This window comes from Silurus aristotelis (genome assembly GCF_946808225.1).
Source record: "Silurus aristotelis genome assembly, chromosome: 22".
In the NCBI taxonomy this organism is placed as follows: Eukaryota; Metazoa; Chordata; class Actinopteri; order Siluriformes; family Siluridae; genus Silurus; species Silurus aristotelis.
Window position 1 is genome coordinate 4,010,721 of NC_139595.1, and position 27,833 is coordinate 4,038,553.

General features: G+C 38.3%; 4 protein-coding genes across 14 annotated transcripts in view; 1 reads left to right on the forward strand and 3 right to left on the reverse strand.

The window, feature by feature from the left end:
- Positions 1–7,730: 7,730 nt before the first annotated feature.
- Positions 7,731–12,248, forward strand: cirbpa (cold inducible RNA binding protein a). 3 transcript variants are annotated; one of them, XM_083524813.1, is made up of 8 exons: positions 7,731–7,761; positions 7,918–8,000; positions 8,604–8,713; positions 8,800–8,906; positions 9,194–9,338; positions 9,455–9,611; positions 9,688–9,743; positions 10,167–11,041. In XM_083524813.1, the coding sequence occupies exons 3-8, from the start codon at positions 8,614–8,616 to the stop codon at positions 10,178–10,180; spliced, it is 579 nt and encodes a 192-aa protein (XP_083380939.1). In that variant the 5' UTR covers positions 7,731–7,761; positions 7,918–8,000; positions 8,604–8,613; the 3' UTR covers positions 10,181–11,041. The 3 variants fall into 3 exon arrangements, with proteins under 3 accessions (XP_083380939.1, XP_083380940.1, XP_083380941.1); XM_083524814.1 differs by lacking the exons at positions 7,731–7,761; positions 10,167–11,041 and adding an exon at positions 12,180–12,248; XM_083524815.1 differs by lacking the exon at positions 7,731–7,761 and having other exon boundaries at positions 9,194–9,326.
- On the reverse strand, positions 10,368–16,724 carry LOC310717130 (yjeF N-terminal domain-containing 3-like). The gene is made up of 6 exons (XM_083524812.1): positions 16,566–16,724; positions 14,646–14,754; positions 14,365–14,475; positions 14,092–14,205; positions 13,255–13,402; positions 10,368–12,964 (listed from the first exon to the last, which is right to left on the reverse strand). The coding sequence occupies exons 1-6, from the start codon at positions 16,622–16,624 to the stop codon at positions 12,765–12,767; spliced, it is 741 nt and encodes a 246-aa protein (XP_083380938.1). The 5' UTR covers positions 16,625–16,724; the 3' UTR covers positions 10,368–12,764.
- A 1,414-nt stretch (positions 16,725–18,138) lies between these two features.
- Positions 18,139–22,800, reverse strand: ndufa13 (NADH:ubiquinone oxidoreductase subunit A13). Its single transcript, XM_083524816.1, has 5 exons — positions 22,654–22,800; positions 21,646–21,724; positions 19,290–19,361; positions 18,848–18,917; positions 18,139–18,396 (listed from the first exon to the last, which is right to left on the reverse strand). Exons 1-5 carry the CDS (start codon positions 22,745–22,747, stop codon positions 18,277–18,279), a joined length of 435 nt encoding a protein of 144 aa, XP_083380942.1. The 5' UTR covers positions 22,748–22,800; the 3' UTR covers positions 18,139–18,276.
- A 907-nt stretch (positions 22,801–23,707) lies between these two features.
- LOC310717372 (transcriptional repressor p66-alpha) overlaps positions 23,708–27,833 on the reverse strand; it is a 45,504-nt gene continuing 41,378 nt past the window's right edge. For 5 of the 9 annotated variants that reach the window (XM_083525290.1, XM_083525288.1, XM_083525287.1 and 2 more), the window contains 2 exons: positions 26,853–27,090; positions 23,708–25,550 (listed from right to left, as the gene is read on the reverse strand). In XM_083525290.1, the coding sequence (XP_083381416.1) occupies positions 25,414–25,550; positions 26,853–27,090 (375 nt within the window). In that variant the 3' untranslated portion in view covers positions 23,708–25,413. The remainder of the gene's footprint in view (positions 25,551–26,852; positions 27,091–27,833) is intronic. The other 4 variants (XM_083525289.1, XM_083525293.1, XM_083525292.1 and 1 more) reach the window with 1 other exon arrangement.

Here is a 27,833-nt window from a genome sequence, read left to right on the forward strand (position 1 = left end):
TGCGGATTTTGGTGCTTGAGATGAGACTTGGTGCAACAGTAAAAAAATGTTGAGATAAATAATAATTTTTTGGTGGAGTTTTTTTTTTTTTTATATGAGTAAAGAAAGGATGTTGTAAATAAATGTTTGTTGTGTTGAAGGTTTTATTTTCACCTCTTATTTATTTGTATTCTTTTTATAAAAATTGAATAGAAATGCACGCTGCACCAATCGCTCGTTAAAATTAGTGCAGTTAAAGTGAATCTGAAGTTCTTCTAAAGTAAAAAAAAAATATTTTATATATATATATATATATATATATATATATATATATATATATATATATATATATATATATATATATATATATATATATATTGCTATGAATACATGGTGCCGATATGTTACATGCATAAGGCTGTTTGAAATTGTGATAAAAAAGATATTCATTTATTATAGAATAAATGGTTGGTTGGTTGGTTGGTTGGTTGGGTGATGTGGCCCAGTGTTACTGTGACCAACCCAGGGTGGATCACCTGATGCTTATACCACAGTAATCTTTCCAATGATTCAATATATCTTTAATGCATTAATAAATGACACATGATACATTTCCAGCATGTACATTCAGCATTTAAACTTATGCTGTGGAAAATCCACAAGACAAGTCAGTTCCTTTTATCATGTGTTACAGCAGTTAGAAGCAGTCATTCCCCTCACCAGACTCTCTTATTTCTCTTTCCTAATGTGAACATAACAAAACCTGCAGCTTGCCGTTGGTGGAAAACCTTAGAAATTATTTCGGTTGTCTGACCAGAGCTACTTTTGTATGTAGCTGTGTAGATGCAGCGATTTCTGCTCGGAAACACTCACAGTCTCCTTTCATATCCTGACAAAAGGCAGCTCTAAAATGGGCATTGAGTTGGCAGAGATATAAAAATAGTGCCATTGGGTGGGTGAGTGTGAGAGACACACACACACAAACACACAAGCACATTTGAGGGAGTGTGTTTGTCTGTGTGTGTGTGTTTTTGTGCTAGAACAGAATGCAGGATCTGAGAGTCGTGCACCAGGACATCTGCGCTGTAGAAAACGTTCTGCATTAACAAAGTGCTGTGTAAGGGGAACACACGAGACTGGGGAGGGAAGTGTTTCTCACATGGCTAGGAAAAAAGAGAACAAAAGTGGACAAAAATGGTGTTTAGTCATCTGTTTACTCACCCATGCATGTGCACATTCGTCCATTTATGTCTCTACTTTTTTCCTCTTTTTCTCTCAGGACCAAAATCATATCTTTATTCATTCAGGCATGTCAGATTATGAAGTGACAAATTATGTAAAGTGTGGTCCGGCGGCCACGAGCCATCGAGTTTAATGCATTTAAATATTTGTGAATTTTTTTATTTTCCAGTGGACATAAGAACTGAGACAATGAGACATTACTGTTGCAGCTTTCTAGAGTTTGTGTCTAATTTGTAAAAATCTCACAATTGGAGGTAACTTTTCTAATAGTCCAAAAAAACAACATAGAATGAATTTGTATACATCACAAAATATTGAATATATTTCATATCTAAAGGTACTTAATTTGCCTATACATTAATAATGTTTTAAGTTGATTGGCCCTTCATAAAATTCTCAAGGGTTAAGAATTATTTATTACTTCTGGTCAGAGGAGCAATGTGTAATTATTTAGCTTCCTCTGCTGCAAACTAAACCAACTACTCTACCACCTCTATGATTGCATATCCCCTATCGCTATAAGTAAATAAGCAGTTCTATTGTAATAGTAACCAAAGCATTTTGGAGCAGACAGTTGGACACAGCTCTCTCCAGTTTTTCCCCTTTTTTATCTTATCTCTCATCCGCCATCTCTCTTCCTCCTGTAGCATGTCCTCTTATCTCTCAATCTGCGGCCTGCTCTGGCGTCGTGAGCGTGTTGCCATGGTTACGGCAGGGTTATTTTTTGCCCGGCGATGGTACAGGAGTGGGCGCTGTCGGTGTTATTAGACTCGGAGACAGGCTGGTGGGCCGAGGTGGACAGGCGGGGGTGGATCTAAACCCACTCGCTTTGTCTGGAACAAAATGTCTTCTGCACTCGCCACACAAGTCCTCTCCATGTCTGTCTCCCATGCTTTTCTCTCTGTCTCTCTCTCTCGCTCTCTCTCTCCCCCTTTCTTTTGTGCCTGTGTGTCTGGATTGTGACTCTGAGCTATTTGGGCTGACAGAGGGGGAGGATAGATGTTACTCTACTGATACATAGTGAGAGGAGGACACTCATAGAAGAGAAACATGATACACACATGCTCTGTACTGCACTGTACACAATAGTACACAATAGTACGAAAGACCTTTCTGTCTTACTGCTATAAGTGAGCATGTAACTTGTAGTACTTGTGCTATGTGAGTGTTTGGACAGCTTCAGAAGGCTTGAAAAGCTCTAAAGGCTCAGAGTTGTCTAGTGATACAGTGCTAAGAGTTGACCGCACTGATGCAAAATCATTTGCTTAAATGTTGTCTATGAAGATTGTTTTAGGTTGAATAAAGGTTGTCATCTGACAACTTTAAGTCTTTTAAAAGCAGATTATATCTAATATCTAAGGCTAGAATATATTTACTTCATCAGATTCATGTGTGGTAAATGATTCCCCAGCTTTAATTGTTTATAGTCTCTGAGAAAAATGCTCTCAGATCCGAAATCTTCTAGCCTATGTAAAATAATAATCATTGAATGAATCACCTTTAACAGAATATATATCTTACATAAACAAACGTGGCTGTAAAAGGGCGAGCTTCTCATTTATGAAAGGAAAACACTGACCCCTAGTGGCTACAAAGTACAATTACAATACAATATAAACATTCATTCATCTAGAAACGGTTTAGTGTCGATATAAATCAATTATATTTAAAAAAGAAATATGACACGAACATAAAACCCATTTCCTATTATTCCTCCAATAATACTTGAAACATCCGAATACAATACCCCCTTCAAAATAAACGTGAAGTCGTGTATGCATTGTGCATTGTTGGTTTATTTTGTTTTCTGGTTTCCCAGTAGATAATGTGATATTACATGTTACAGCAAAGCTTTTTGAAAATTAACTCTTTAAATTCAAGACTACAAATCATCTATATTTATTTATAAATATGCAGGTACAGGTACAGATGGTATCTTTTTGAACTGATAATTCACTTTTTATAAACACCATACATTTATATTTTGCTGAAATACTAATTACTTCTTTTGAGTGAGCAAAAAGAAGAAGCTGACAAAATATTTGGCAAATATAAGCCATTCAAACACTGATTTCCTCATATTAAATAATAAGCTTCTATAGCACGTCGTATTAACATCCAAAGGCTGGGCAGGCAGCAGGAGGATGCGCGATGTCATTAATTTATTATTTATTTTAAAAATATAAAGGTAAAAAATCCTTTTTTATATTCATTATAATCAATATTATTGTATACTTATTTTTCCTGTGATAACACACTTACCTAAACACAGAGACTTGTTATAAGTGTCAATCATTATCTTATGTTGAATAAGCATATATATTTATAGCATTTGATTACAGCCCTTCTGGGTCAAAAATTCTAATGAGGTCTGGGCAGATTCTGAGTTCAACACTACAGTTCTAAAGAGCTGCACCTAGTGGTCCAAAATAGGAATTGCATTACACGCTAAAAGGCCTATTGGGGCAGGAATCACTATACCTCTTCTTCTTCTTCTTCTTCTTCTTCTTCTTCTTCTTCTTCTTCTTCTTCTTTTTCTTCTTTCGGCCTCATCCATTAGTGGTCGCCACAGCAGATCATCCGTCTCCATACCCACCTGTCCTCCACATCTGCCTCTTTCAAGCCAACTGCCTGCATGTCTTCCCTTACCACACCATAAACCTCCTTCTTGGCCTTCCTCTCTTCGTCCTTTCTGGCGGCTCCATTTTCAGCATTCTTCAACCAATATTACCCATGTCCCTCCTCTGCAAATGTCCAAACCATCGCAATTGAGCCTCCCTCACCTTGTCTCCAAAGCCTCCCTCAACCTTGTCTCCTACATGCGCTTTCCATCTAATGCACTAATGTCTAATCCTGTCCATCGTTTTCACTCCCAACAAAAACCTCCACATCTTCAGCTCTTCTACCTCCAGCTCCACCTCCTGTCTTTTAGTCAATGCCACTGTCTCTAAACCATACAACACCGCAGGTCTCACCACAGTTCTATAAACTTTCCCTTTCACTCTTGCAGATACTCTTCTATCACAAATCACTCCTGCTATTAATCTTCTCCACCCACTCCACCCTGCCTGCACTCTTTTCTTCACTTCTTTAACAAACTCTCCATTACTTTGCATTGTTGACCCTAGGTACCTGAACTCCTCCACCATCACCACCTCTTTTCACTGCAACCGCACCACTTTACTGCCCTCCCTCTCATTCACACACATGTACTCTGTCCTACTCCTACTGACTTTCATTCCCCTTCTCTCCAGCGCATACCTTCACCTCTCCTGTCTGACCTCATCCATCAACCATGTTCATAACCACTGCAAACAGGAAAGCTCTCAGAGCCGATCCTTGTTGCAGTCCAACCTACACCTTTAGTCCAGTCTTTCGCACAAACACACAATACAACTCCTTCTGACCTTCTCTATACTTCTCATCAACATTATCAAAGCGAATAATGCATCTGTGGTGCTCTTCCTCAGCCTGAAACCATACTGTTGCTCACAGATGGTCATCTCTTCTCTCAGCCTGGCTTCCACTACTCTTTCCCATAACTTCATGGTGTGACTGATCATCTTAATTCCCCTGTAGTTATTGCAGGTCTGCACATCTTCCTTATTCTTAAAGATCGGTACCAGTACACTCCTTCTCCATTCCTCAGGCATCCTCTCACCTTCACCTTCTAAAATCTTGTTGAACAACCTGATTAAAAACTCCACTACTATCTCTCCTAAACATCTCCATTCTTCTACCGGTATGTCATCTGGTCCAACCAACTTTCCACTCTTCATCCTCTTAATAACTGCTCTCACTTCCTCCTTACTAATCCTATCCACTTTCTGCTTCCCCATCTCCAAATCATCCAACCTTTTCCTCATTCATCAGCTTCTCAAAATACTCCCTTCAGCTTCTCAACACACTCTCCTCACTAGTCAACACATTTCCATCTTCATCCTTTACTGCTCTAACTTGCAGAACATTCTTTCCAGCTCGGTCCCTCTGCCTGGCCAATCTGTATAAATCCTTTTCTCCTTCCTTAGTATCCAACTTCTCATACGGCTCCTTATATGCTTTTTCCTTGGCTTTTGCCACATTCCTCTTCACCTGCTGCCACATTTCCTTGTACTCCTGCCTACTTTACTCATCTCTCTGTCGATCCCAAATCTGTTTCAATAACTTCTTTCACCTTATGCTCTCCTAAACTTCCTTATTCCACCACATCTATTTATCTCTCCTTCACATGTGTGCCCCTTTCTCCACTCTTATACGTCACAATATGATTCTCCTTCTTCTTAAAATACGTATTCACCACTGCCATTTCCATCCTTTTAGCAAATTCTAACACCATCTACCCTTCCACATTCCTCTCCTTAAAGCCATACCTACCCATCAGTTCCTCATCATCTCTGTTCCCCTTATCTACATGCCCATTAAAGACTGCCCCAATCACCAATCACCGTTTTTTTCCTAGGTACACCTTTGTAAGAAAAAATTATGAGGACAACGAAGATCGTAATGAAGAAGTTTATAACAGTGTAGCAGTGACAAAATACAAAAAGAACAAAAAGAGTCAGAAAGAACCCAGAGCAAACTCCGCCCAGATATTTTATATTGTTCTTCTGTTTGAGGTGTAGATAGGGTTTAGCTTTTAAATGTAAATTAAACTGTTGTTTGCACCTTTGCTGGTGCCGGCCCCCCAGCAGGTCAGGATAGGGTATTGTTTAAATGATAATCATGGTCTCAGACACCTTTTGGTTAGAGATAGTCCTTGATGGCTTGCTGCCTCTCCCAGACTGATTAAATTAAGACCATGATTAAGATTGATACAACTGAAATTCTTCATCAAACTACATAACAACTTTTTATCAAATTTAAGCCATTTTGAGGATGAGCTAAATTTGATATAGCATTGGGTGAAATCTGGATTAAGGCAGTCTGTAATTCTTACACCTTCTACCACTTCTTCTAACTTTCTCCAGAATTTTTTCTTCTCTTTCATCTTACAACCCACTTATGAAACATAGGCACTGATGACATTTATCATCACCGCTTCAACTTCCAGCTTTATGTTCATCACCCTATCAGAAACTCTCTTTACCTCCACTACACTTTTACTAAACTCTTCCTTCAGAATTAACCCTACACCATTTATCTTTCCAACCACACCACGAAAGAACAGTTTAAACCCCCTTTAATGTTCCTGGCCTTACTCCCTTTTTACTTGGTCTGCTGAACACACAACACATCTACCTTTCTCCTTTCCATTATATCAGCCACCTCTCTTCCTTTACCATACATAGTATCAACATTTAAAATGCCTTCCTAACCTCTACTCTCCTACACTTCTCCTATTCCTGCTGTCTCTGTAGACGCCTTCCTCCTCTCCTTCTTGTCCTTTGGCCAACAGTAGCCCAATTTCCACCGGTAGCCTGTTGGCTAACAATAACTGGCGGTCGTTCGTAACCATTTAGCAATCACTCTACCCCAAGATCGCTTTCTGAATGTTTTGTTTATGATTGGGGGAAGTGCAGACTGAAAAGTTCATTATATTACTTCATATGTGTTCATCTCGTACACTTGCTTTATTGAATGCAGCTGAATTTCTTTGAGAAGAAAAAAAAAACTATTAAAGTGAAGACTGGATTTTTTTTATCTGAAGTTTCTCTTAATTCATGTTATACTATACTGTTATGTGTTTTATCATGATAATGGAAGAACAAAGTATTATTCAGTGAATTTGAGAATTTTATTAGGTTTGCTTTTTCTGTATGCACTGGCTTTTGGATCAGACTGCAGTTTCTGTTCTCTCTCAGTAAGTCTGTTCATTCATGTCTTGTCAAGTGTCAATTATGGGGTTTTCCAAGAAATGTACTAGATAGTAGTCTACAGTATGAGTCAACCTTGATAGCCTCTGGACTTTTTTCTTTTTTTAAACTATATATTATTATGTAATGTCATTCTGTGCCTGGTCTAATGGCCTCCCATTATACACTGACTCATACACAGAGCTGGGTGTAAAACACAGTTCTGTATCTTAATACAAATGAGCAGCTCATGTTGCTGTTGGGGAGGTGGATCACAGTGGTTAAGGCATTGGACTTTGGCTCGGCATATCACAGGTTCAAATCCCACCGAGCTGCCACTGCTAGGCCCTTGAGCAAGGCTCGATTGTAAGACGCTCTGGATATGTAAATGTTAAAAAAGGGTTTCACAGAAACCTTTTTGATACAAAGGTATCACAAAATCTCTTACAAAAATAAAAAGCAAAATTCATATATTTAAATTGAATTCCAGTGCTCAAAAAGAGAGGCCCAATTGAGAGGGTTTGGACATGGGGTATATCGGTAGGAGAATGCTGAGGATAGAGGTGCCAGGCAGGAGGAAAAGAAGAAGGTAAAGGATGAGGTTTATGGATGTGGTAATGTAAGACATGCAGGAAGTTGGTTTGAAAAAGGTAGAGGTAGAACGATAGGGATACAAATAATCAACTTTGGCGACCCCTAAAGGGAGAAAGAAGCCGGAAGAAAACGACGATTTTCAACGTTGTACACTGTAAGTAGTTCCTTTAAATATTATTAATAATAAATTAAAAAATCAATTCTACAAAAAACGTCAATAATCATAAAAATATATTTTGTTTCGTTTTGTTACACACTCGTCTTATAAGATTAGCGGAATATTCAAATATGCAAATTGTTTGTTCCGAAGCGCCGCCTCTCGGGTATAAAAGAGGTCCACCCTCTCCTTGGCGCCATATTGAGCTGCACGCGCCAGAGCAAGTCGGACTAAATGTAAGTGGCCTCAGTATTTGCTTTTCGACTTAAATTTTAACATGTTTTTTTTGTTATTCGATTGAAATATAATTATTACGACAACTTCTTGTTTTAAAATCTAATTGTAACAAGTAATTTGCTTGTTTGTAGGGTTTTTTTGTGTTTTAGCTAGCTTCTTCACGTGGTACAAAATGGCGCTAGTTAGCTCAGCTACCGATCTGTGGCGTTCATTCTGGGTTTTGGTGTTTAGCCATCTAATGTTTATGAAATCTTTATTTTACACGAAGGAAAAAACTTTAAATGGTTATTTTTATTTAGTTTTGCGAATTTGTGTGGTGTAATTACCTATTTGGACGGGTTTTTTTTAGGGAGGGGGATGGGTGTTTTTTTGTTCCCGCCGCTTTTCTGTCGCGAGCACGCGCCTTTCGCTTTTATTTGTGCTGAAGTAATCTGGCGCGGTTTGTGCCGGAAAAGCGGTGGGCCAAACGTGGGCTCGGCGCGAGGCCTATTGTTTGACCCAGAATTAAGCCTGAATGGTCTGATACTATCGTTTTGTTAATTACTATCGATATTAAATTGCGATTTTAAACAAGTTTTCAATAACGGTTTGTTTTTGTCCAGAATCGACATCATGAGTGACGAAGGAAAGCTTTTTATTGGAGGCCTAAGCTTCGACACCACGGAGCAGTCCCTGGAGGATGCCTTCTCCAAATACGGAGTCATTACCAACGGTTAGTGGCTTTTATTTCTTCTCGATTTTCCAAGTTATAATTTTCCCTCCAAGTTTAGATTTAATTTTTTTTCTTTCACTTTACAGTTCACGTTGCCAGAAACAGAGAAACAAACCGGTCGAGGGGCTTCGGCTTTGTCACGTTTGAGAACCCAGAGGACGCGAAAGACGCCATGGAGGGAATGAATGGAAAAGTATGAACACATCTTGGTTCACATCTGATATGGGTGTTTTATTTTTGGTTACACGATGGGGCAATTTATTTTAATTTGATCAAGACCATAGTGCATTAAATGATTCATTGACTTGGATGCATACATTAATATAGCTACTTTTAATATAAATAAGTATAAATAAATGACTTGCTTTATTATTCAGTTTCGTAGCACAGACTTTTTAAACTTAATTTGTAGTTTTAAGGGTTAAAATATACCCACAGGTTTGTGTTAAATGACCAAATATTGTATTGCTTTGCTTCTAGTCCGTTGATGGCAGAGCGATCCGTGTGGATGAGGCCGGAAAGGGAGGCGGTGGACGTTCAGGTGGCAGCGGAGGTGGTGGAGGGTACAGAGGCGGCAGCGGAGGAGGCAGAGGAGGTGGATACTTCCGTGGAGGTAGAGGAAGAGGTGGGCCACAGCGTAACCTTGATGTGTAGTCTACATCTTGGTGCGTTTTGGAGACAAATCAAAGCTATACCGATTGCAGATTAAACTGGTTTTTTCCCCTCTTTTTTCTTTCCCAGGTGGTGGTGGCTATGGCGGTGGCGATCGCAGCTATGGCGGTGGTGATCGGGGTTACGGTGGAGGGGATCGGGGGTATGGTGGAGGAGATCGAGGCTATAGTGGGGGATACAAGAGTGGTGGTGGCGGCGGTGGTGGAGGAGGATACAATAGAGACAGGTAATGTGGTTATAATAATTTTTTTTTTTTTTTTTTTTTTTTTTGTTGTTAGTTTACATTTTTCTGCTTTTCATAGGAGTTCCAGCTATGGAGATCGTAGCAGCTCTTACAGAGACTACTCTGATGGATATCGTACGTATTAGCATTTATTATTAGAAGCACATTTCCAAATGTTGGGTAGACCTGTTGCCCTAATTTAACATTTTTTGTATAGCTACTTAATTTGATGTGTAACTGACACAGGTTTAGATTATTGAACCCAATTTACAGAAGCATAAGTGGTTCTTTTCTGCATTGCTGTGTCCACACGGCCTGACTTTGAGGGGCAGAGTCTGCTTCCAAGCAAGGCTTCATGCCCATTTTTGCTCACTTGATCCTTAAATCGGACACAGCCAATAAACATGTGGACTTCCCTCAGGTGTATCAGTTGGGCAGCCACAAGTTTTGTGGCATTTTTGTTTTGCAATTATGAGGGTTTTTTTTTTTTTTTTAATCAAACTACGAATGTGTTCAGATGCTTTAGTGTCCTCTCACGTGTGCCTGCTTCTTCCTCAGCTGCACACGAATAAGGCCCAAGACCCAACTCTTCACTGGCTGTGTATTCTAAAGACGTGCTCCTCAAGGATCTGTTTGTTCATGTAGTAGCTTTCTTTGTTTAAAAATATTGCATCCAGGGAAAATGTGGGGCAGGAACGTATTCTTATTGGCTGTGAAATGTTTCTCTGCTACCCCACTTACACTTTTGGTTTGGTAGAATTATTTTTTTTTATATATATACATTTCTGAATAATGAGCCTCATGTGAAATGCTATTCTTCTCGGCCTGTTTTGAGCAGCTTCCACAGTATTGATGTTTTCAAGTTGCAAATTTTCCGTTTTAATGGAGGTCCTCATTTTTATATTTTGGGTTGCCCTGTTTTAGCGAACATCTACCTCTTAAAGGACCTTTTAAGCGGCTGTAGAATTTTCATAAAGGCTAGAAATTGTAGCAATAGACTAAAGTCGCAAAATTTAAGCAATCATTCCATTTAAAAATGACGTTAATTTGGTTAAGTAAGAAGCCTTTGTCCATTGTCAAGTATCCAAAGAGTCAATTCCTTGCAGACTGGTGAACACTGAGTGAGCTGGCCAACATTGGTGCTGTTCTTGAAGTGCAGCTTGCAGTTTGCCACGTTCACCCTCACTCTTCCAGAGGTATCTCTGCCCTGCTTGACTTCTGCATATTTTTTTTTTTAACATGTGCTGTAAAGATGGACCGACACTTCTGAACTGTATAGTAATCTATATGGAAGATAAATTAATGTTGAGAACTGTTACTATTACTGCCCCAAATCTAAGGGGATAATGTGCTCTGTTCTTTGTATTGGCATTGGATCTATTATTTTCTGTCCTTGGCTTCATGGAGCCTATTAAATGAAACCGTTTGAAACATCTATTTTGTTTGTGCTTTTAAATGCTGGCTGAGGAGGTATGGTTTAAGATTTTTAGCTTGGTTAAAGGGGTTTAGCAGAAGTTGTAGGCAGCCAGCTTTTTTTTTTCCCACATCCTTGGGGGGGAAGAAAAAAAAAATCTAATTCAGATTAGGGGAAAAAATGGTATGCTAAATTTAATGGGTAAATAAAAAAAAAAAAAAGTTGACTTTCTGGAATTGACTTAGTTGAACAAATTAGTTTTAAATAGCATAATTTAGGAAGGGTTATATAAACTATAGTAATGTCTTTTGGGCATCTAGTTTTTAACCATTGGCTATTTTATTTTTTTTTCTCCCCCGTCAGCATTAAATGGGTTTAAAGTCAGCACTAAATGTGTTTAAAGTTTATTTTTATCAAGCTAGGTAATGGAATTATACAAATATTTAATGCCCATTGTCTGGTAATTAGCCACTCACTGAACAAGTTATATCGGTTAACACTTGTGCTCTTGGCTCTGGTATAAAAGCAAAATACTTTACTTAATTCACAAGCTCTGCTTCTGTAAAGAGGGGATCAAAAATCCTCACTCGTGCCTATGGAGAACGAAGTTTTGCACCTACCGAAGTGATTCCCTCCTGTCAATGGAACAGGAGAATGCTGCTACACTCTTGGGCTAGTTGATGTATGGAGAAACAGTAGGCCTGTGTACACGAGGTAACCTTCCTTTGCTCACCTGTTCATAATCTTCTGAAACTTAAGTTCATATTTTATTGTGCTATGAGATCAGTGTGTTTAAAGTTTCTTCCTTGCCATGTGCCTTTCTGCATGGGGTCGTGAGCGCCTGTCACTTGTTGCCCCGGAAATCTGTTTGGCTTCAAATTCACATGGGGGTGTCAAATGTTGCAATCAACCCCTCAAGTCCACCTTTTATTCTCATGCTTCATCAATGCTCCTCAGATCATTTGTGAAATTTGCTAAATGCGGGTCACTTGTGAGCTAATATGGATGCCTGGTACCCTGATATTTTTTGGTGACCTGTAAAATTGGATCAAACACCTGTCCATTAGGAAGAAAAAATTACTGTCTAAACTTTTATTTTATGTATGCAATGTTCATGTTTAGCGAGTATTTGTTTTTTCTTTTTCTCTTTCCACTAGGTTGAAAATGTCCTGTCATGACTTTGGCCTTCATTCATCAAGGTGCCAGTGTGCAACAGTGATCACCATAAGACAGAATGTAAAAGTAAGACTAATGGTTTTACTCAACTTTAATTTTCTGAACTTTGCCTATAAATGTTTAAATTCACATAACACTGCCTTTTTTTTGTGTTCTGTAGTAACATGTTGACTTTTTAACAGGTGTGGAAGTGACAAGACATGAGCTGCAAAATGCTACCAGTTCTTAATGTGATATGAATTGGCTGTGATGGGAGTTGGAGATCCTCCATACCCATTGGCTTTACTTCATTAGTCAATTGATTAAAATAAATATTTAAGCAATGAATTACATGACATAAAATTTAGTTACCAGGTTTGTAGACAGTAAATTGGATATTCATACACATTTAAACAATATATATATATATTTTTTTTTTTTTTACTGAATTGGAATCACATCTGTTTTACGATTACATCAATAAATATATTCTCTCGCTAAAGTGTTTTTATTATATTTAAGTCACAATGATTTTCATCACCTTCTAGGGTGCAGTGCTGAGATTAACTGAAATATATGCAGGCTTGTTAAAGGATTTCAGTAATACATGCTGTACTGGGGAACTTTGGTAGATTGAGCTCATATTTTTTCTGAATATCGTAGGGCAGTAAGCGTCCGGCGAGTAAATGAATACCAGAGAAACTGAGTGCGCATCTTTTTGGTGCCATCAGGGAGATAAGGACATTAGGAATAATCCCTTCAGTGCTGGCTTGGTCAGGGTCCCATCCTGAAAGGACAACATTCCAAACTGTGTCAAGACTTAATTAAAGATTTGGTGAGTAATTAGAATGATTAGAAACCAATGTTGCTGCTGTATATAAGCACGTTTAAGTCAAATACTATGAATAATTTATGGAAATTATAGGTCCTACCCATTACATTAAGTATAAAGAAAAATAAATGTTTAATACAAAAGTATAGTCATACAAGTTTACTAAAGATGGTTACATTTCTCAGCATGAGATCTGTCAGTTTCTACACGTTTATAAAACTAAGTTTAAAATATAAAAATAAAACCTGAAGGAATGTCCAGGCTAGCAATGGGGATTTTGACCCCTTGGAGAGTGAGGATAATGCCTGTGAAGGGTTCTGCTGATCCTGGTTCTGTCTCTGGACCCAGTAGTGCATCCACCACCAGCTTGTATGCATCATTTATCAGCTGCACCTATAATACAAGACGATACAAGTTAAGGCTGAAGATGAAGATGAAGCTCGTTCTCAATCACTGCATATTCACAAATTAAAACTAATCATTGAAAAAAAATTATTTTAGTGGCCATTACTTTTAGAGACTTGGTGAAACCTTTTAACTTTGATAAGCTAAATGAAAATTGTACAGTGGACACTGCAGCTCACAGATCAAGACCAATCAAGACCTTTATTCATCCCAATGGGAAATTATCAGTTGCATTAATATAATGTCTTATGGGGTGTCATGAGATCTGCTAATCTATTAACAAATCATGCTCTAGAAAAAAGAATTAACTGATTAAAAAGGTTGTAAAAACAAGTAAAGAGAATTAAACCATTTTCTCTCAAAATATGAAGCATTAACATTCGTAAGAAGATCAGACAGGTACAAAAGCAGTGCCTCAAATTTAGTCATACAATCTGAGTGAAACATTAAATTAGCTTATCAATGGAAAAAGAGGAAGGAGACATTTTCCATCTTGGGTTTCATCAGCAGAATTAAACACTGCAGTACCCATTTTGATTATGACACTGTGCGAAAAGGGAAGCGTGCATTATTTTTTTTTTGCATTGTCAACAAAAAAAACCCTATTTGCTTGGTTTTGCTATTTTGTGCAGTGAAAATAAAAGCCTTAGTGATGTGTGACTGGACGCTTTTCTCACCTCTGTGGGCAGGTAGGACAGGAAGGGGATGTCCATTTTTTCACACTGTACTGTGAAGTCCAGGTGAGGGATTTGTGAGGACCGTTTTGGGTAGAAGACAGTAGGCATGTATTCCTGAAATAAAGGCAGGTGAAGGATGCATTATTGTACCCCACTGTATAATTTATACATTGTGAGCAGAGAAGGAGCTGTTACTTTGCTGTTATGTGGCCTGAAACTGGTCCACGTAGCACCATGCCACCACCCGATGAAACTGCTTTACTTGATACTTACAAATAATCTCAGATAGCGTGCACATGCCAGGCCGATGCAGCCATTCTTATCTGGCCCACACACCACTAATACAGTGGGCTGCCTCTTACCCAGAGTGCTCAGTGGGTATGTCTGTAAAGGGATCAGGAATATGAACCACATTATGTTTTCCACATATGAAAATTACTTTAGAAAAATAAATGATCGCTTTATGAACATCAGGAATTAAAAGATTACATTAATTGTGCTATGGAATATGACTCAAAAATGAATATTTGAATGGAGATGGTTGAAGCTCAGACCTTGGTGATGGCAATCGCACAAGCGTGGCCTAAGATTTCTGTCAGCTGATGTACACCAAAGTGATAGTCTCTGAGCAACTCCATCTCCATGGCAACCACCTCCTCTTTACTGAAAAGAAATAAGAAAGGGAAATATTACTCCAAAAAAAAAAAAAAGGTTAACAATCTGGATATATTTATCCCAACTTTGTGAGAAGGTTAAGATTTAAATAGTCATTTTAGATACATGCACTGACCTTATAGAGTCTGTGGGTCTATTTGTGTTCTGCTCCTCAGTTCCTGAACCCTAACTGGGTATTGATCAAGCAGCAGACGGCTCCACACAAAGGGGAGCATCAACTCTAAAGTTTAATCTTCAGGAACAGATGTCAGCACTTTAGTGGCTTATGAAGCGAATATATTTAATCAATATTTTAGAATTATTCGTGTGAGTCATGAATTTTGGACCCCCTGTATATTATAGAATTTGGGTAAATCACAATTGTCTTTAAATGGCTAAAATGATTATAGTAGGAGAACATTTTCCCCAATTATTGCAACGCTATTGTGAAATGAAATAATGTTAAGGATTCTAGAATGTAAAGAATCTAGAATGCAGTGCAGGTCTAGTCTCAGTGTTTCCCTCATCCTCACACTAGTAGGTCACTAATGCTTCTCAGCTTGTAACATTTCCCAATAGGCCATTATATTATGTGGCACATGTTAAAGTGGAGAAGCTTTAACTGAAAAACTGCACACCTACAATGCTCCTTCCTGTTCCTCCTAACCAGCTGGGGTTAGAGACGGAATAGGCAGCAGTTATCTCCATGCAACTCATGATTATTGTGCTGAATAACTCGGGTGTCGTTTTATGATCTCAGTATGTGATTAATGTTACATAACAATGTTCAGGATCAAATGAAAAATTTATTGCATGCCACTATTTGGGAAAAGCTGTCAGACTGTGAAACACAGCAAGTTAAACATTAATATAACATGAGAAAAGTGCCCATGAAGGAATACATGTTCACACGGGGTCCTCTTTCTCTTCCTTTAGTTACGGATTATTACACATTTATTTGGATCTTTCAGTCAGTAATTATATATATATATATATTACTGACAATTAACCTTAAATCAGATAATGGATATAAATAATAATAGGTACAGCTGATAATAATAATAATATTAATATTAATTTTATCAAATAATTTAGCACTGACATTGTAGAAGTTATCACTTTAATTGATGGAAAGCAGATCATTTGGTTTTGTACAGAAAATAATAATTATTTTTATTTTTTTGGAGCAAAGTTTTTTATTGGTTTAACACAAATCACAAACTTTTATGTACCAATTTTTTTCCAAAACAAAACAAAAAAACCCAACAGTTTTTTCTGTTCTAGTTCTCGATTGCGTGTGGTATGTTCTTAACCCAGATTGATATCTGTTTAGTTAGTGATACACAGAAAATGCCTAATTGTTTACACAACTTTCACAATTATAAAAGAGGGAATTGAAAAAGAGAAAGAAAGAGAATGGGAAGGGGCGTAGGGAGAACTGCCATTCAGAGTATGTATTAGGGTTTAGAGAGGAAATCTATCAGAGTGAAGGTCACATATTCAAGTATATGGAAGCCACAAGATTACAGCAGTTATACTGTAAATACAAAGTCATTAAAAAAGACACATTTCCCCCCTAGATTTTATTTGCGTCAAAGTGGGGACAGTTTGGCAACAGTTTTAGTATCAGCTTTGCAATCATTTCCTGTGAGAATATTTGCTGCGATATAGATTCATTCTGTTTAGATGTAAATGAGAGCTGTGATTGATAAAGTTGAAATAGGTAACTGAATATAAAACACGAAAGAAAAACATTCACCTAGTAACAGAGTTTTCACAGTCGTTTGAATGATGCTGGAGATGTGGTGGATGCAGCTTACCTGAGGTAGTGCAGCATCTGTGTGGACTCGCAGTCCTGATCAGCACTGCTGTGGTTCATCTCCTTCACTGCAGTTTCACAATGAGCCTCTTCTGTGGAACTCGAACCAGATTCCTAAAACATACATGTAAAAATGTGTTTTCAGGATCACTCCTCTCACTTTAACTGTATTGCTTCATTAACCAGTTAGAGCAGAGGACGACAAGGACGGCTCTTGATTGGCTGAGCAGACAAAGGGGGTGTGACCTGCATTTTGAGGGACATGTGTATAAAATGTGTTTAAGTTCTGCCTATTTTCTTTTTACAGATTCAACCATGTGTTCAATTTTAAATCTCATTTATCTTTCTGTAATATAGTTTGAGAGAATTTACAGCGATTCATTATTTATATATAAAGTGTGTTTGAAATCTTGGCAAATTTATTGAGAGAAGGAAAAAAAAAAATTCATTCACAGCCTTTGCTATGACACTCAGTATTGTGTTGTGTTATGTTTGTGACAAATAAAATATTTAATATTATTCCTGATAAGCGCTATTACTCAACAGTACACTTCTGAAAGAGAAGTAAGATGATGGAGTGAATCCTTGATCAGATGTCTGTTGAGTTGCATTAACAAATATGTAGGTTAAACGGCATGTTTTACATTGGAATCGTCATTAAAATGTTCTTTTTGCTTGATAGATGATTAAACAATATGTCCATTTAAGTCTTACAACACTGACCTCACCCCGTTACTTCAGCCCTATAAAATATTTGGCATAAATCATGTTATACAGAAAATCCTAAAGAATCAAAAAAGAAAAGTGACATACTAATTTAAATGAACTCATTACTTTCTAGTACATCATAAAAATGCGCTTAATCGACATTTAGCATCAGGAATACTGGTTAACTAGTTAAAGGTTTGATTTCACCACAGTGGTTTTTTTTTTTACCAGGTAACTGGGAACCTCACATTCTAAACGCAGAATGAGTAGGAGTTGACTCCATTTACATGTAGTATATTAGATAAAACATGCAACTTTTGGCAGTTGTTCATGTTTGGGGGAAAAATATTAATAAAATATTGAATTCTATATATAATGTTTTCTTCTAAATGCCATGTTAAACTGGAGGATAAAGATGTCCAGGCCTTCCTTAATATTCAGGTCACGATTTGAAACAAAATTTTAAAGTGTTGATTAACAGTTGTAGCCCAAGAACCAGGGAATTTGTAGCCTATCTGTACCCAATGCTGTTTAGTAGGGTTGCGTTTCAGAGAATCTTCCACTCCAACCCACCCCATGTAAAGCATATCTTCATTGAGCTGGGTTTATGTGTAGGAGCATTGTTGAAATAAATGTAATGCTACAGCATTCAATCCAATACGATTTGTGTGCCTCCACGTTTGTGGTAACAGTTTGGGAAAGAACCACATATGGCTGGAAATATCGGGTGTCCCAATACTATTGTTAATATAGTGTATATTCTTAATCTGTAGTTAGAAATAAGTCCTGTTGTATTAGTGTTATTGTGTAATAGTGCAAACTTGACAGAAATGTCTGTAATAAATCAAAACAAAACAGCACAACAATGGGAGTAAAGAAATCATATTTAATATTAGAAACATTTACAGTCTGAACATTAATACACTGCTCCTGTCTCCGCTCTTGTTCATCTCTTACAGAGCAGATTAGACACAGGTGGGTGATCCTCCAGGCCGAGCTGCAGCTTAAACGTACCACAGGAAGCCAAACCTCTTGTTCAAAAGCTCCTCCTGAGGTCGAAGGTTAAAGAGCTCATCTGTGGTTGGAGTGACCCAGCGGTCTGTGTGGAAAACATTCTCACCCACCTACACACACACACACACACACACACACACACACACACACACACACACACACACACACACACACACACACACACACACACAGGTTCCCAGCATGATTACAGACATAAAATAAATAAACAGAAAACATTAATCTGCTAATGCAGTTTTATTTTCAGTGTAACAATATTTTCAGCAATCCAATGTATTGTATAATAGAGTTTAACACCTAATACAGCTAGGCATTGACCTCTAATAAGAAACATAAAACTGGTCATTATTTTCCCCTCAAAGGGCACCACGGGCCAAATTTGAGCCTTAGTTTGGATATATACTGCAGATGGCAGAGACTGAATCTGAGAAGTTCAGAAAGTTTCCTTCAAGTATTCTGCCTTTGAAATGGCTAGATTTAATACTCTTTAAAGACGAGCAAAACGTGACAACAGCCTTTAAAGGAGAAATCAATCTGAAATACCTTCCAGCTGGGCACATCCTTCATGATGACGGCTTCCTCTTCCAGATTCTCCCGGAGCATCCGTAACGTCCTACACAGAACAGAGCGGAAAAGGGAAAAACGATCGGTAGGGTTAAGTAGAGTAACGACAGACCGTCCTGTTCTTAAAACATCCTGCATTCATTTAGGACAAAAGAATGAACAAAAGGAAGTTGAAGGCTCCTTCCTTCACAGCCATACACACATCCTATAAATAATTAAGCTGAAAATCGTATTCAAAATAAGAAACACCATTACAGGTTTCAATTTCTAATTCTTTACCAGGGATTTTGCATGAGATTTTTTACAGCCATCATACTATATATGTTTTTTAAAACATGATAAACCCACCAGCATTTACAGCCTATTTGCTTTCACAGCTTGAAGACGTGGAGAAATAATGAAGAGAGTCGAAACATCTCACCTCCTGTCATGTTCAGCCTGTAGGAGAGGCAGGAGAGCGATGCGAGCTTCGAGATCCTCAATGTGCAAACGCCTGGGAGACGCACACGTACACACATACGTTTCAATCACTGATGTAAAAGGTTTTACAGCATATTCTAAATAATTATTTTGAAACTTAAGCTGTCAACAACTTTGTTTCATATCAGATATTACTCACGAATTGGGAAGGCAGGAAATTCACAGCTTTTCTAATGTTACTTTACATTTATAGATAGAAGGGATTTCGCCTGAACACTGAAAACCTGGATCATGTAAAAAATGCCCTCTCCAGGATGTAACATGGATTCAATAACCTGGTATGTAGACACTGGGGGTCGACCGATTAATCGGGACGATTTCTGGCATTTTTTTTTTATTAATCGACTTATTTAAAAACTCTTTCGTACCAGCAGGTGGCAGTAGTCTGTATTCGGCATCCAAAAAGAGAAACGCTGTAACTGTAAATATCGAGCAGCGTTTCCACCCGCTGCGATCATTATTAATGGATCCATGTAGCTTTTTTTTTTTTTTTTTTTATCATGTCTGTTAACATGCAAAGTACAAGAGCAAGAATGACAACAGGCGTGTTCCTTCTTTGCGTGTGCTATTTGGCTAATTAGACAATAGGATTCTTTTTCTCACCGATGAGCTCCGCCGCTGATTCAACATGCATCCGAGAAACAGCTGATGCCATCTGGCCAATGCTGTGGGAAAAAACTAAAGCCGACCGACACTCAAAACGCCCGGCTGTAGTTTAGGTTACAGGGAGGCACGGGCACCGAAACCAAATTTTTTTTAATTTAAGCAATTTTTTGTATCGCGTCTTATTAATAAAGAATTAGATTTTATGGCAAAACATATTGCCATCATATAGTAGCCGCCCTGATTTCTAAATATCAGCCAGAGAAAAACCCACATCTGTAAACCTCCAGTAGACACATACTGAATTGTAGGCCATGAAGCGTTAGTGATAATCAAGCAAACTGTGGTTATGTGCTGCGGAAGGTGAGAATATGGACCCATCATGGTGAGAGAAAACAAACCCAAAAGTATCTACAGCCTACTTGCTTTCACAGCTTGAAAACATGGAGAAATATGGACCCATCGGGGTGAAAGGAAAAAGCCCACTTGTCTCAGGTAAGCAAATAAATATCTCATTCTAGTCTGCATGTGCAGTCAAAATAAATATATATGATGACTGTGTATAGAATTTCTTCCTTACTGAAATCCCACATTCCCAAAATTCCAGTATTGTTTCAAACTTTTTTCTCCTTCACAGTATTCAGAGTTTAAGAGTTATAGTGTGTTGATTAATACGTTATTACATGTTGTATTTATTTTGTCTATCAACACTGTCAATGATTTCACCAGCCATCTTTGGTCCGAGGACCTCGACGATGACCGTTTAGGAGCCACAGACACGGAAATCACAATAACTGTTTCAAGGAAAAATCAATCTGTAAAATAAAGGCACGATTTTTTTTTATAATTAAAAAATTAAATGCAAAATAGATTTTTCCATAAGCGCCACACTATAATACATCCACGCCGTTCTCCTGGGCAGCTCTTCTGACATAAGTCAGAAATTTGTGATGTTTTTTGTCCAGATGCTGTTTGTACATGGCCACCTACATTTACAGCATTTGGCAGACACCTTTATCCAGAGCGACTTACGACTGAGCAGTTAAGGGTTAAGAGCCTTGCTCAAGAGCCCAGCTTAGTGTTGCTGGGATTTGAACTCGTGACCTCCCGATCCAGAGTTTAATAACCACTGAGCTACCTCCAACCTCACAGCTCCAGGGTTCCTGGTTCGATCCTGAGCCCTGTTAATTTTATTTGTTCTTTGTGGATTTCATCTGGGTTCTCTAGTTTCATCCCATGGTCTCAATTGCAGTCGGATTGACTGCTCAACATTTCCCATGTAGAGGTGTGTACTCATAATGCTTTTGTGATGAAATCATGTGACAGATTCCACATAAGTGACCAGAAAATGTTTAAAATAAATGACTTGTGCTTGACCAATCAGTGGTCAGCTTTGAACCTAGGCCCCCACAGGCAGGTTTGGTTGTCTGTGTGAAAAGGGGTCAACAAACTATGGGTGGTGTATAGGGATTTTATAAGGCTAGTAGAAAGGACAACAAACATGGGCAGGGGCACTGTATGAAATTCATATAACTGTAGAAAGAAAACTTATATATATATATATAAATATTAACACGTTCTGAGTTGGGTATGGATTCTGTAGCATCCAATACAAAGATCTCGGAAATTAGTTTTAAATTAACAATTGAAAAGTTTGGGACAAATTCATGTCCAATTACTGGACATGATCCTACCTCCTCTCTCTGTTCCACTTAAAAAGCCTCCAGTAGCCAAACAGCATCACTCCAATCCCAATGCCAAACATGCTGTAACCTGGGAATTCCAGATAAAAATCACAACGAATAATTCAGCCGATTTCACCATTAATACCATGGGAATATCTCATTCTAATAACATTATGGATCGTAGTTGTGACATTTCCAACCTAGGAGATGAAAAAGATGACGCTGTAGAAGATGTAGATAAAGTTGAAAAAAAAATGTTTATGATGTAGGAGTAGAAGTATAAATAGAGGATGAAGAAGTAGAAAAAAGAAAAGGAGTAGAATATAAAATAGAAGCTGATGTAAAAGTTTAAGAAGTAAATGTGCATGAAGTAGAAGAAATAGATGCAGAAGAAGTAAAAAAAAAAAAAGAAGAAGAAATAGATGATTTGTTATTCTTGCACTTGCTCACTAGTTCCAGCACATTTTTACACTGGCGATAAACTTTATATTAATTTGTTGTATTTCCTCAACAGCTCATGTACATTTTTCCCTGCAAAATCTTTTATATTTATTTGTTGACATTAATTCACTTATATTTTTACATGCTGTACAGATATTTGAAGATATTTATCTGCACTTGTCAATTTGCTCACTGCTAATAATTGCACTTCTAGTAGATGCCAAACTGCAAGTCGTTGCTGTGTATCTGTACAATGCAATAACGATCGATCGATCGATCTATCGATCTATCTATCAGAAGATGTAGAAGAAGTGAGCTTTATGTGTGTGAGCTTTATGTATGGTAATATGTAATATTATTAGACAGTTAAAAGCTAATTTCTCTAAAACATTAGCTTGCACAACTATTAAGTTTTATTTCAAACTGAAAATAAACAACAAATGTACTGTCAGAGAAACACAAAGCTAGAAGAGTTAGCTAGTTAGCTCGCTGTGCTAATTCTGAACACCAACAAACCAAAACAACGAAAATCCCTATAACTCTGATCCTGTTGTAACCGAAGTTCGGTATACTAACCAGAAAGCCCTCTTTTAGGTAAATTTCTCTTGTAATCAAAGGGAGCGTAACCTCCTGGAGGAGGCATGTCCTGCTTCACCTTGGACGCCGCCATCTTTCCTCCACCAGCACTAACAGCTTCGGCTGGATATTTCTCTCTCACTCCCCTTTTTAGGTAAACCACGCCCACAGAGAAATGATTGGACAGTACTGTGTGCGCCCTATCCAACCAGAGAGCTGGTTTGGAGACTCGCTCTGTAGCCAATCCTAGAGCAGGAGGCGGGCTCTAGGTGTAATGTGATGCAATGTGTTCAATGCCCTCTGCTGTGGACTGCAGGTATTACAACGACGTTTACCACTCAAAATGTTATTACTTCACTTGAGATACATATTTTTGATCCCTAATTTCTATTTTTTAACTTGGTGGTCTCCCCTTTTTTTACTGTCTTGCAATTATAACATAGATAACTTATAAGGGATTCTATCAACGTTTCATAAGCAAGTATTACTCGCATGTTACGACGGCGTATTAGGGCCAATATGGGATTAAAAAAAAAAAAAGGATTGGAAGGGGAGGGACAGAGAATTTTCAAGTTGTAAATCGAAATTTTCAAGAATATTGCAAGTGTGGAGAACTACCTTCTCTTATACACACAGGAAGGAGAGGCGGGGTTTGGGTGACGTCACCTCATTAGAGGAGCGCTGAATCTAAATGAAAATTATGGATAACAAAAACGATTTTTACAATAATTATATAAGTGTATAAAAAAGGGAGTAATAATAATAGTTAAACATATCACACATTAGATAAAAAGTTTTTGAAAAAGAATTGTAGGCCAATATGATTTTAGGGGAATCAGCTCCTTTCTTTTGTATAATCCAAATTTCCAACTCAGACAATAAACAACCATTAAAAAAATAATTATATATCAGAAAAGCATATATGCAGTTACAGTTTTCTGGCTGCCTGAACACTGATACAAAGAAAAATCCTTACAAAGACAATGGTTTATATGGAAAAAAACAAAAAACTTAAGACTTTCAGACACAAAAAAAATGCACACGAATAAACCAATTAAGGGTTAAAATTCTTTTATTATTACTTCTCAAACTGAGAAACAAAAAGGATACCTAACAGATGGTAACATGAGTTTGTACAGCGCTGCAGAACCTGAGGCAGCCAGCACTGCTATTAAACCCCTGAAAACAGAGCGGCGTGACATCATCAAGCAGAGACGCCCAGGACGCCTCCATCTCCGATCATCTGAACACTACAGCATCCACGCTGACGACCAAACGCATCAGTGGTGCGAAGGAGCTGAACAAACGGCAAAGACAAGGACGATATATAAAGTGTAATATGAGACTCTAATGATTTCAACCACAAAGAGAAAGCAAGCGAGCGAAATGGTCACATCTGCTGACAGAAAAGTCGCCTAAAATCCATGTCAAGATTTATTTCACTAATAAATACAGGCCAGTTTCACAATCTGTAACAATCCAGGCTTTCGGGAAACAGGTTTCCGAGTCGCTCACTTTCTTATCAAGGTGATAAAGGTGTTAATGGTGAAAGATTTCCAGTCTGGGCAGTAAAATTATGAAGTGCTGCTCTTTAATCTGCTGGGGGGAAAAAAAAAAACAGTGACACACAAACCATAAAGAACAGGATGCAGAAATCAACTGGAATGGAATCAAACATCAGCATACAAACACAATCCATCATGCACACGATTTTGTGAAGGACCTGCTGAGGTATAATTGGATTGTTTTAAACCGTCATGAATAAAATAGGAGAAACATGAAAAATAAACCCTCAGACTCATTTATGAAAAAAAGAATGTGTTTCAGCAGAGGGGAAATCATTACGCATTCATTGTTTGGGTCGTTGTGTATCGCTGAGACTGAAAAAAGCCTCAAAACTCAAACCTAAAAAACAAACTAAATGCACAAGGAGGAAAAAAATATGACTGAACATTTTTTTTTTTTTTTTTTGAAACACGTGTTGAAAGAGACAGAAGACGTTCGAGCTCGGACTCGATCAGGTGTATAACTTACAATCAACAAAACTGCCGTACGCCGTAAAGGGCTGTTCGTGGAGCACTGCTGGCTTTTAGTTTGTGACTTTTAATTATTCATCTTTTTTTTTTTCTTTACCCCCCCCCCCTTTTTTTTTGTTGTTGTTAAGAAAAACCTATTTACTCTTTTTTTTTTTTTTTTTTTTTTTCCAAAAACTGCAATTTCTATGATTCATATTAAGGAAAAACAGTCTCTTGGTTTGTCTCGAATCCACAAGGCGGGGCTCAGAGTCTCCCAGCACAGAACGGCTTCATGTTCCGGCTCACGGACGCGAGTCTCTACTGACAGCGAAGCAAACGAGTGGAAGCCTTTTACCCTTTTCTTTTCTGCTTGGTTTCGTTTTTCTCTTCAGTAACTGGTCCGGTTGACGGCGTCTCCGGAGCCTATTGCTTTAAGATGCATCACTGTTCTCAGACAATGAGCAAAATGTTTTTTTTTTTTTTAAGACTTAAAAAAAAGAGGGGAGGAAAAATAAATCGTCAGGAGCGAGTGATTGAGGAAAGTCTGCTGTAATAGAAGGCGAAAAGTTTTTCTTCAGAATTCATTCCGAGATCGAAAGGCAAGACTCCGGGGGTCTTTAAAGATCTTCCACAATCCCCCACTGATCTCAGAGGTTCTAGAGCCACTCCTAGAGCAGTTCCAGGATTCCAGGTGAGGTTCTCAAAGAGGGCTGAGGGTTGTGATGATTAGGAAAGCTCGGCTGGGTTATTTCCACGTGTTTGCTGTCTGGGAGATGGACCTGGAGGGGATCATATCTAGCAGATACTCTCTCTGACGCTCCACCGCCGACGATGAAGACTTGTGTACAGGCAGGCTGGGGTTTACATAAGCCATCGTCACACCTTCAAGGGGAGGAGAGAGAGAGAGAGAGAGAGAGAGAGAGAGAGAGAGTGTCAGAACACAGAGTACATACTAATGCACACAAAAAAGATTAAAATAACAAACGAGGTCATTTTATTCTTTTTGTTAAAGTACCCCTGAACAAATGAAACTACGCTAGTTATTACTTTAAAGTAAATAGAACGACAGAAACAAATAAACACACACGAACAGAAGGGCCGAATAAAATATAGAAAAAAAGAGAAAACAAAAAAGAGTGACACAAAAAAAGTACAAAAAGTTGATGAATAGATTTGATCCCATGTGAGCATCTGAAGTGTCCTTCAAGTCAAAGTGAGTTACTGCTTTTTTTGAGACACAAACACATGATCCTTGTGTTAATATGCAACAAACTCTGTAATTTTATGGTATGAAGATTTCCTTTGACCAAACAAATATAAAGATCCAGATGTTCCACTTTATTTTCAGTGAAAAATCTTCCCTTAGCATGAATACCAGATTTCTCCAAACGTTCATCTGAAATACTTTCCAAAGATGTTCTGCACTAGGCAGGTCATTCCATGATAATTGTCACTCCAGAACTCGGACGTACGCTTCGGCTTGCTGTATGGTGAAGTCTGATGTTATGGGGTTCAGTTTTTTGGCTTGAAGTTTGTGAAATTGAAATTGTACTGGAAATTTCATGGAATGTCGTGTCATTTGTAGTTTGTCCCACTGTCCTTTGCCACTTCTGAGTAATTTAGTAAAAATTCAAACAACACAAAAAAAAGGACAAAAGAAATTAAAAAGGCAGAAATAAACATTAAAAAAAAAAACCTAAAAAAAGTAAATATTTCGAGTTCATGGGTACTTTAACACTGCTGCAACACTTTACACACACAGCATGTGCTTCAGATAAAAAGCATCTCAATGTAAGAAGTTCTACAGAGTGGAGGAGAAGCACCAACATTTAAACCCCACACCAGAGGAATGAGAGAAATGGTCAGAGGTTCACACTGGAGCGAATGTTTCTATATACAGGGTATAAAGTCTTCACTCAAACCCGCATCACGGAGACGGGGGTCAAATCCATTTCCTGTTGAGGATTTAAACAAGAAACCCAAATCTGCTGAAGTGACCCCCTGATTATATTATATATCTATCTATCAGCACCAGTACAGTCAGCAGGAGTGAGTGAGCGAGTGAAAAACAGAGGAATGGGACAGAGGCGGGCAGAGGAAGTCAAGAAAACCCAAAGAGGAAGGTTTTTTTTTCTATTTTTTTTTTTTTTTGCAGACGATCCTACACCGGGGCTCAGAATCTACCTGGTGGTGCGCTGTTCCTTTTCCTCCAGGTGGAGGAGGTCACTGTCTTAGAGGTCCTGCTGCCGGCACTGCTGCTGCTGACCTTTGACCTCTGAAGCACAGCATGCTTACCTGGCCTGCTGACCAGCGCTGCAGCCGCCACAGCATTCTGGAGCTGAGAGGCTGGAGAGAAGGAGTGAGACACAGCACGCAGGGCCCCTGCTGACTGCTGAACACTGCGGGACAGCTGAGGAGAACTCTGAGGAGACACACACACACACACACACATGCGCACACACACTTTTAACTTAGTTATAAGGTCAAGATTTCAGTCCCCTGATGCGATTGTTCAGCTTTTTTACAATTATTATTGCAATACAGTGCCAATATTTAGTTTCAGTATTGACAACCCTTTTGCTATGATCCAGCTGTTCTACTGTCAGTGTCTGCATGTTCCCCTTACTATTGTCCAGCTGTTATTGCATCGCCCCAAGAATCAGCAGATTCCTCATTCGTTATCCGTTTTACATTCAGTATCAATACAACCTTATTTATTAGCATCCAGCTGTTGAATAATCAATATTTGCACTCCCATGTAATTATCCAGCTGTGATATAGTCGGGATCAGCATGTCCATTAATTATTATCCAGCTGTTATCGGCATGCTCGTTAGTACCTTCCAGCAGCAGAGATGGGGAGTAACGAAGTATTTGTATTGAAGTAGATTTTTCAGGTATCACTACTTTACCTCACTATTTATTTTTCTTTCACACATAAAATCTTTTTTTCACGATGTTGGTACTTTTTACTTACATTTTCAAAACAGGCTCGTACTTTAGTTTGAATCGATTTTTTGAAACGATCGACAATTTCTTCTTCTCATTGCGCGCCGGTTTTCAGCCCCTGTTCAACCCGTTTCTTGTCTTTGCGTGTCTCATTTTCTGGCTCTCCCAAACCACAGACGTAGGCTAGTTTACGAAGCTCACAAGGAGCACGGCAGAA